At 39.3% G+C, this 10395-nt stretch overlaps 1 protein-coding gene across 3 annotated transcripts in view; it reads right to left on the bottom strand.

Annotated features, from left to right (window-relative positions):
* Positions 1–652: 652 nt before the first annotated feature.
* USP6NL (USP6 N-terminal like) overlaps positions 653–10395 on the bottom strand; it is a 142511-nt gene continuing 132768 nt past the window's right edge. For 2 of the 3 annotated variants that reach the window (XM_025213041.1, XM_025213050.1), the window contains 2 exons: positions 9167–9217; positions 653–4356 (listed from right to left, as the gene is read on the bottom strand). In XM_025213041.1, coding sequence (XP_025068826.1) covers positions 2918–4356; positions 9167–9217 — 1490 coding nt within the window. In that variant the 3' untranslated portion in view covers positions 653–2917. The remainder of the gene's footprint in view (positions 4357–9166; positions 9218–10395) is intronic. The other variant, XM_006016309.3, reaches the window with a different exon arrangement.

The raw sequence follows: 10395 nt of genomic DNA, 5'->3' as shown, positions 1-10395 counted from the left end.
TTATGTATCTATATTTACTGTTTGCACACTTTAGAATATGGAAATGAAGAAATTGTGAGGACATCTCATTTGTCAGGGCCCCTGCCAAAGCAGGACTTCTTATGCAAAAGATAATGCTACTTGTGTTTTGCTATATTTTGTAACCCTGAGTTCCTTGTTAACTAACAGGAATGACATCCTGGGTGTTGAGAATGCCTTTAATTACTACTAAATAACTGGATTTTATAAGCAAGAATATGCTTCTTTCTCTATACAATAGTACAGGTTGCTCTGCCACATTAAATCCATAGAAAAACAGATTTGCATTAATACAACTGTAAGGGCTTCTTGGGCCAGTGAGTCCACTGTTGTTGACTCATAGTAGGTGACAATATTGGGAGAGGGTAGGAAAATTAGGGTGACAGTTCAAATTCCTGGTTTCCAAAAATGTTGCGAACACTGCTTTAACACTGAAGAAAACGACAATCAATACCTGTCTGCTTCTGGAATGGTGAAGAGGCTTTCTAAGGACTATATTGATATTGCCAAGCCAAAAAGTAAAACACAGACAAAGTAAAAAGGGCCTACATTATCAAACCATGTGTATCATTCATCCTGGGAAGAACAGCTTAACTATGAGCATAATCAAACATGGTAAAAAAAAGGCACAAAAACAACAAAGACTTAATTATTATTATTTAACATGTTAAAAATATGGTCACATCAAAATAGGATACACAGTTATAAAACTGTTGCAGATGACGTAAGAAAATAGTGTGCATATATTTTATATATAAAAAAAAATCTACAGTATTTACTAGTGTTGATACATATTTTGGAGCAGCCTTGTGCTGCTTGCACAAAGTAAATTGTACAGCTTTATTTATAATGTATCACAGAACCATGGTTAAACTTTGGGATTATTATGCTTAGCCATATTAATATATACAGACATTTCTAAGCTGCTATAAGCAATCAGAACTAAGGTAAGCCCAAATAATATTAGCATCACAATTTCAATTTTAGAGTTTCAGTGTAGTGCTTTGCTACTGTTATTTCACTGCAATCTGCAATTATTTTTTAAATATAAAATTGCCCAGTTTATTAAAAATTACATCAGGCTCCTTATATACACAAAAAAGTTTGTGAAATATCCTAACTAAAGATTACTTCCATTAAAAAAAAAATTACTTCTGTACCTTAAAACTTAGAGAGCCAACCTGCAGCAAGAATAGGCACCAAAGCTCAATCTTTAAAGAAAAAAAAAGTTATGTTTTCTAGTGTTCAATGTTGCGTTCAGTGTAGACTGCTAACAAACCTTTCAAAACACCTCCCCAACACCCAGCCTGATTTTGATGCTGCTGTTTTGGTATTTAAGAGTTAGAAATCTCTTCTGTTCAGAGCCTGCAAGGGCTCAAACTCGCCAGGCTCTTACAACCTTTTACTCCCATTAGCTTCAATGAGTGCTCAGCACCTTCCACGTGGTGTTCAGCAGCTCAGAGGACTGCACCCTAAGAATGCCGCTTTTTCATTTCACAGTGGATGAAAACAAAAGGAAAGGTAGTTACAAAAGGCTGCAAGCACTAACCAGTGACACTTAAATGACAAGGAATCTAGGAAACTTCCTATTAACAGTCTGGGTTACTTTAGTATAAGACATTACACAAATTTTTCTCAACAGCCTAATGGTGCAGAAGCATTTGCCCAGCCATGGACATGAGCCTACTGGCTCTTTGGAAAAAGGAGGGCAAAACATAATAAGGTACTGACATAACAGAGCTTAAGAGGGCTGCATGTCTTACTCCTAGCACGTCAAGGGGCTGGCAATTTTTTTGTACCTGTAAGAGGACTATTTGGCAATCCAGTAGTGTACCCTACAACTGACTTCCTAAGTCTGACTCCTTGGCATGAGCATCATGCCAAGAATGCAGGATTACTTCTGCATCTGGCACTTTGCATGTTGCGCTCAAACACTTTGGAGGACTCCAAAAGGGACACGAAGCATCACATTGTGAAACTGGATTTGGGTGCAAAGGTACAAAATCTGTGCCAAAAGTTCACCCATACCCTAGAGACATGCTATCCTTATAGACTGCCCCGATTTTAAAGCACCATTGTTAGCCAGATCAGACACCATTTTTGGCTTCATGGTTTTTTGTCTGCCTGTTCCATTTTCTTATAGAAAAGGCAAGTCAGTAGCCAAAAGGAGAGGAGATTAGCTGGGCAATATCATCCCAGGTAAGAATACATTAATAATCCCAAAGTATCTCTCCAACTTAGATCAGATTCTGGGTTACTGAGGCAGTTGATACCTGAATAACAGGAAGAGCCCATTCAAAATGAATGGGTTCATTTATCAAATAAATTACACATAAAATAATTAAACTGAAAAAATACTTCAAATTTAGCCCAAGAGTAAATGCATCTACATTTTAAACTCTTTAGGTCTTCTCCACACACACACACATATGTGTGTGTGTGTGTGTGTGTGTGTGTGTGTGTGTGTGTACACACACACACACACACACACACAAAGTTTATGCATACAAGCGCACACATATACTTATACAGTGCATTGTAATGTCAAACTACAGCTTGAAAATGTGTTACATGTGTTAGGCAGATAGATCATTTCTCTATGCAAGTTACTTCAATTTAAGAAACAATGGTAGTATCAGCCACATTATGCATATGACACTATTGCTACTGCTATGTTTATCTGCATTAGATCCCTTGCAATGGGCTCAATGCAGGTTTAAGCGCTCAACTAGTCTCCAGTCAAACTGTGAAACTGCTCTGAAATAGATTTCTTATTTCTCAGAGACTTGCACGAACTGTCCAAATTCTGTATAAAATACTGATCTGGATAATTATAAACACAGCAATATATCTTTAGTGTTTTTGGTTCCTGTCTTTTTCAGTTAGCATAGATTAGTTCTCACAGAAGTATTGATTCATGCATAGACAACCCATCGCTTCGGCTTCTGTGGGGCTGGACATGGGGTGATGGGCTTGAATATTGATATTGTGGTGAACCATATTCTTCCAAGGTTGGTGAAGTTCTGTATCTTATTGAACCATCCACGGAAACAGTTGGAAGATTATGGTCATGAAGAGGTGCTGTCTGAAAGGATGGATATTTCTGTAAGTTATCCAAGTGGCTTCGGTTAGCATCTTGGTTCCAAGGCTGCCCGTATGTTTCATGTCTGTGCACATAAGGAGCATCTGGCCACATTCTGCTGGAATAATCCACTGGAGGAATTATGAATTTGACGCTGGTAGGTGATCTAGAGTTGCTGGGATAGGCATCAAAAGGCAGAACTTCTATTCTATTAGGGGTTGGAGACAGAGGATTTTGGTGATTGGCAGGATAAGAGTTCATATGTGGTTTATCAGGAAAAAACTCTGTTGAAAAGACAGAACCATACGGTCTACTAGAAGGGCTGGTTCGATTCCCATGATTATACTGAGGAGGTATAAAACCAGAATTCATTATATTGGAGGCATGCTTTGGAGAGTTTCCATGGTAAGTAGGTGGGTTATTATAAGATGGCAGCGGTGGTTTTACATTCAATCCATGACTTGACCCATCAGATTGAGATGAATAACGTGGGGTTCTCGGTTGTGAATTGAAGGCATAATTGCTGGATAGTTTTAGCGGACTAGGGATCTTTTCCACTTGTTTCCTAGGAGAATTAGAGTACATTACATTCCTGGGACTTTGCACATGAGCTTTCTCTAGCTCTTCCTCAACAAGATTCTCATTCTCATGGTCAACATCTAGAACATTGTCATACTGTGACGCATTAGACCCTCGCTTACCTTCATCAACATCCAAAACCCTCATCTTTTGCTTTACATTCAATGGCTGTGGTTCTCCGGGACTCGGTGGCATGCCTGAAACAGAATGGATTATTGTTCTACCTTTGACCTCAGTATTAAATCTGGCGGTCTTTTCAATAACTTTGATATCTGATGGTTTATTCCACTTAGGTACAAATTCCCTTCTTGGGTTTGAAGTAGCATTAGAATTTTGGTTAGCAGCTGCATTATTGTATTGCCTGGAAGTGTCTTGTGCTGTTGGCTGAGGCTTTTTTCTGATATCTATATCATTCTTGGAGTTCCCACTCCGTGTATCCAGGGGCCCAGACTTCTGGTGTTTGAATGAAGGCCTCTTCTCCAAGGAATTAATTCTTCTCCTGTTATTTGGTGAATTTGCTTGAACTTCTTCAGAAGACGGTTTTCTCTCTGTCTTCTGTGCTGCCTGTGTACCAGTATTGTTCTGTCCATTGAGCATGTGAGTAAGGTTAAGCACGCCAGGCTGTGGGTCTGGTGGAATTTGTCCCAATGGCTTCTTGGGAAATTCATCATCTTTACCTAAAAGGAAGACAAAGAACAGTAACATTAGAGTGCATTAATTGTTTTTGTATGCATACCAACCCACTGAAATCATCACTTTAAGTAATCTTTAATTCATATCTCACTCTAGAGCCTTGCAGCCAGATTCTGTCTAAATCTTGCTGATTCATGCTGCTTAATGGCTCAAAGATACAGCTTTCTGTATGTATCCACACAGCTAAAATTCTCGTTTAGGATGTCAGCATCTCACATCTCCATTACCGCAACATCTCTCCCTCTCTCTGACCTTGAGAAATGGAGCCTTGCCCTGCTCATATGCATCTAGAAGGCTGCAGCAAAGACCATTTTCCTAGCCTGTCACTTTTTCCATGTCACTGTTCTTTTTTTTTTGCATCCCTCCAATGGCTCTGCCTTCTCTCCTCCATCATATATATGCAGCTTCTCTTCACTTTCAAGGCCTTTCAGGCCCTAGCCCTTCCCTGTACCTTCTCTCTCATTTAGGAAATTAAGTACAACTTCTAGCCGATCCATGTATTTATCATGGGTTTGTTAGACTTGCCAACAAAAGCCTTCATGCTCATTTCCCCCAAATCTGAGGGGAACTCCCCATTATTATTTGTAGGGACACTTCACTGCTTTCTTTAACCCTTTGTTAAAAATCTTCTTTGCTGTGGTAATAAGAGACAACATCACTTGTAGATTCTACCCACGTGCTTTATTTATTAAGTTAAGTTCTCTGCTGTTCTACTTATAAGAGAATTGGTTTGAATAGCAAAGGACTTACAGCCTCCATCACTATAGTATCCAAATGTGAACACTAAAGGTAAAAAATAGATGTCGCATTTTGATTCTGATTGATCAAAACCTGGAAGCAGCAAAGCCCTTTGCACACACAGCTCATCCCTGGAATGGATGGTAATTAACTCAAATTAGCTGCGATTGTCCTGGGAAAAATGTGTTATTTTGGACACATGAAGTGAGATAATGGGCTTTTACTGTAAGATCCACAGTGCTGGGGGATATCTGAGGTCTGTTTTTACCGTAATGTTTTTGTTCTGACTGAGATGCCATTAAAAGAATAGCATTTGTAAGAGGGAAGATATACCTGGAAGATGCTCGTTTTTAGTTTTGAGCACATATCACACCATATGCCATGCTTAATTGCCAGTCTCTTAAGAGTCAGTGCTAGTCCAGACTGCACCCATGAAAAAGAATTCTAAATAATGAAATGATAGCTCTGCAGTCTCTGTCTGATGATGCTTATATTACAATTCACACAAACCTTTCTGCCTAAGGCCAGGTACAGACATTACACTTTTACCAGTATAAGTGATCGGAAACCGGTCTATGCCCATAACACAACCAAAGTTTGGTACAGATAGACTGACTTAAAAATGGCAGAACCCAGTCTAAGATTTGTGCCCCGCTGTTTATAGAAAATCATGCAACTTAGTTTGACTCTGCCTCAGGCTTTGTGAATGTCTGTACCTAGCCTAAGTCATCCACTCCTTCCCCAAGTGAGGTACAGACGACCCTCGACATTCGCAGGGGGATACGTTCTCATATCCCCCCATGAAGGGCAAAATCACAAATAAGGCACTGTGTTCATGAATGGCATCCTGTATTTTCTCCTTGTAAATTAACCCGCTGGCAAATAAATAAGCCTTTATTCATATGTGCAGTAATTTCATGTTATAAGTAGAAAAAAGTCAAGTATGTTATTTTTAAATGTATTGCTCAAACAAAATGATTAAAACTTTTAGCCCACAATTATTGAAGAATCAGACAGCACAGCCCAACTATTGCCTTCTGTATCAGGAAGATAATAAGTTATGTAAAACAACTACAATGCCTCTGGAAAGGAAAACAAGTCTGGTTTTGCTGATGAATTTTGTAATATAAGCTATAGAAAATGGTTAAAAGTTGAATAATTAGCATTTTGATCCTTACTGCTTTGCTGGAGACAGGACTGCGTGACTCTCCTCCATCACTCAAAGTCTGAGGTTAAAAGTTAATAGCTCACCATTACCAGTTATATGTATGACCAATTCGTTCGGTGTGTCTATACGGGTGCACGTGAGTGAACACTCACACATGCTCCTCTCTCAAATTAATGCAGCGCTTAGAACTATTAAGAGAGTCACAGTAATTGCACAATCAATAATATGAGTTATATCCTTGACAGCTGGTTCTTGTTAGAGGCACACCAATGGATATTTGTTATGACAGCACCTAAGAATTACCAAGGGAGATCAAGGCCGTGCCATGCTAGTCATTATGTAGCCGAAGAGAGAGACAGCCTATGTCTGAGTTGCTCAAGAGAAAGCAATGAGATGATGGCAGGTGGAATGACAAAGTAACAAAAGAGTGCTACCAGAAATCGGAAGTCTATTTGCCACACTCCTAAATAATGCCAATGTCATCATTTATGATGAGATGATGTCATTTTCACTCTGCTCCGAACAACTTCTATGCATGCTGTGTTAGTTCAGAGACTTACCACCTTCCTGAGGTATGGCTTCATGTCGATTCACAGCAGAACATAAACTTCAACCTAAGCTTTACAAACACAGCTTGACCAGGTTTCCGCCCATGCTACCCTGAATAGATGGTCATATCCACCTCTTGTACAAAGTTTCTAAGCTATTGGCACCACAAAATGGCAGTGTAATTTCTCAGCCTATTTCTGTAGGCAGGTCAGTCGATCTTGCTAATTGCTTACAGTTCCATTTCAGGAGAGGCCAGGGGAAGTTTTCAAGCAGAAGATTAAATTTTACATTGTTTGCCCTCAGAGAGAAGAAAACAAAAAATAGAAAGGCTTGAAGAACTGGTTGGCAGAAAACCCAAAAACATTTGGAAGGGCTTGATCCTACGGATGTCATGAGCAGCAGGACAGAAAATTCACCGGCTCATTTCTACAGTTCTTACCATGTTTCTCAACCTGTTTATGGACCAGAAGGTACGGCAATAAGTGCTGAGAAATTGGCTGATAAAGTAGCCTTCCTAAGATCATACACTTCACACTGCATCAACCATGATGAGACTTGTCCTTTATTCTTTTAGTGTGGAATTCACCTTTTGCTGATTGTGGGGTTTTTGCTGCACCTGAGTCCCATTTACACTCCCACACTAGGAGAAAATAAGATCTTGGCCTGTTCTTCTGCACAGGGTTGTTTTTCGCCTTGACTAAATACTCCCAACACTAAAACCATATACAATTAGTGTTTCCAATCTTATTTGAATAATTAAACAACATCAAATGCGGACTATCATAAACAAAAAGTACTTCTGTTTAATCCTGAATGCTCTATTTTAATGATCAGAATTAAGTCTGATGTGAGAAGCAATGCATACAAAACACCTTCCAAAAAACTGTTCAGACAAATTATGCAGAACAGAGCTTAGTTTTATAACTCAGTTTATAACTTCCAAATGATTCATGAGGAGCTAAATGGCGGTTTTAAGAAAATGACCTGTTATCAACTATAAAATGTTTTAATTTTCACCAAGACCATTTAATGTGTTTGTATGTAATAAATGTCTTCTTTAGGAAAAAACAGAATTCCCCTGCCAGTTCTGTCTTCCTTGTTTGAAATGCAGCTAAAAAGAAATTAAATACCTATTATTCCACTATCTGCAATGTTTTTTGTAATCGCATGTACATGTTTAAAAGCATCCACCGCTCTCTCCAATCCTTTGCAGTCTTGAACAAATGCATAAGGAGCAGTTTGAACCTTTGAAATGTACTTGGTTAAACAATAAGTGGTTTTGTTTCTTTTTAAAGGTAACACATTTAAGGTCTCTTAATTACCATTAAGCTTCCATGAAACCCAAATGAGAATATTTTAGACATTTTTATTGAATTCTCCATTACTTTAAAGATTACTTTCTGTCATCTTCCCCTCACATTTCAGAACAACTGAGGCATTAGCAATGGTATGTGCAGTTTGCTCTGTTTAGCTGAAATGGGTAATAACCTGAATTATCGCTATAAAAAAGATGTCAGAACAAACCTCAGCAGTCTATTTGGAAGCTGTTATATTTAGAATTCATTTGTGTACCAAACAGTAGCCAAAATATTTCAAAGTAACAACTATTCATTACCAAAAAAACTTTTGCATTTTAATATTAGGATACCAAGCTTTTAGCTTTGTATATGCTGGTGATACTGGGACTAGAGTCAGCACTGAAGACAAAAGATAACACACGGGATGAAAACAGACAGATTTATATCTCGGTCATAAGGCTTTCACAGAACTGATAATCAAGTTGGCCTCACAGTCAAGACATCAGCAGTCTTGTGTATAAGCAGCGTTTCAATCTTGTCTGGCGTAGCCAAGATCATTCACACTCCCAATATTTAGGTGCAGCTACTTTAGGCTCCATTATATACCTAAGTCAGTCAAAGCCACCTCGCACCTGAGTCCCAAGCTCAGCCATGCTTGAAATAACATGCACTCAGACTTGTTCATCTCCTGCCATAACCCAACAAGAACTAACAGCCCCATGCAAAACAAGGGGGTTGCAGTATGAACCCCTAAAAGAACATGCTACCTCATAAAGACATCATAAACTACTGTCATCTCCTAAAAGAAAATGCATTTGTTTTAAGCTAGAAAATGCATATTTAATATCCTCTTAAAAAAAAAAAAAAAAAAAAAAAAAAGAGTATTTAGAGCCAGCCACTCCCAGCAAGTCCACATGAAATAAAACAGAATAATCTGCATACCATTCCCATGCATATTTAATACAGACACACAGCTCAAACTCACAAAAAAGCATGCATATCATGTACATGAATGTTGTGAACAAGCCAGAGATAAAATACCAGGAGAGACTTGGGGGGTAGTAGCGAACAGGAAGACCACGATGTCGGGTGCTGGTGGGAACAGAGGAAAAAGAAAAAAGATTGGTTCATCCTCACCTCTATTTAAAACACAAGCAAAACGAGGAAAAAATCATAAAGAAAAGCAGGGTGAAAGAGCAGGTGAGTAACAGCAGAAACAGACAGGCAGCAAGCATCTCCACTGAGAAAAGTATGCAAGAAAAACGTCTTGCAACTTGCCGCTGAAGCATGCCAGAGTACTGAATTCCCTTGCAAGTTGCACATCACGTCTCATTCCATCTCCCATCACAAATCAGCTTCTGCCTCACCTGCAGCTCTCGGGCATGCCTGTGTCTTCAACTGAGATTTACGTTAAAGAGCCCCCAGATTCGAACATCTGGAAATTATCAGCGGGATGCTTTCAATGGTGTTGTCAAATCTGGAATGTGCTTCTAATATTGGCCCGAAGATTAATTTTACTAGCCTTTTGGGCATGCCTACCCTGTTTCGCTGCAAGGATGAGACTGGGGTAGAATGGGCTTTATTTTTCATTATGCGAGCAGCTATTTCTGGATGGAGCATCTTTGCACGTGGACAAAACAATCAGCTGGTGCAAGTTAAAAGGGACCAAACGATGCACTGTAGAGCAGCTGACGCGTGGTAACTGTCTGCCTGCTCTGACCCCATGAGACGTGAAAATAAAACTGGGACAGCTTATCCTTGAATGGAAGAGCTGCCCCTGTTTAGCTTTCGCTCACCCTGGGGAAAGAGTAGACAGGTGGACGTTTCCCACAAAGCAGTTTCGCCAAGGAAGCCCCTGCCCTATTTTAATTCACTGCAATTTGATCATCTGTCCATTCCCTTGATTTAGTTGACACGGGTTAACCAACCTTTTCTAGGATGTATATTAGCAATGGGACATCTTAAAAACTGGAAAATGAAATGGAAGCTGTCAGATTCAGGTGATGGTTGCCTTGGCAACAAAGACTAGCATTATTCACTGCTTAAATGTGGCATTTTTGTTTTCTGGAACTTTCTGAGCAATAAGATCCTTCCCAACCTGCCACGCTTAGGTGTCCAGTACCAGAAGGTGAAGCATGGATTTGGATTAATTTTCCCCTCTTTCAATACACCAAGGCACTGGACAAAAGGTTTAAATACTGGGTCTCCCACAAGGGGATATACACCAGCATTTTCAGAGCTGCCACTTAACTGTGGGACTTTTTAGGGAA

The sequence above is a fragment of the Alligator sinensis genome, unplaced genomic scaffold (genome assembly GCF_000455745.1).
Source record: "Alligator sinensis unplaced genomic scaffold, ASM45574v1 scaffold268_1, whole genome shotgun sequence".
In the NCBI taxonomy this organism is placed as follows: Eukaryota; Metazoa; Chordata; order Crocodylia; family Alligatoridae; genus Alligator; species Alligator sinensis.
Note: the sequence above shows the minus strand (reverse complement) of the source record. Positions and strands in the feature narration are given on the sequence as shown.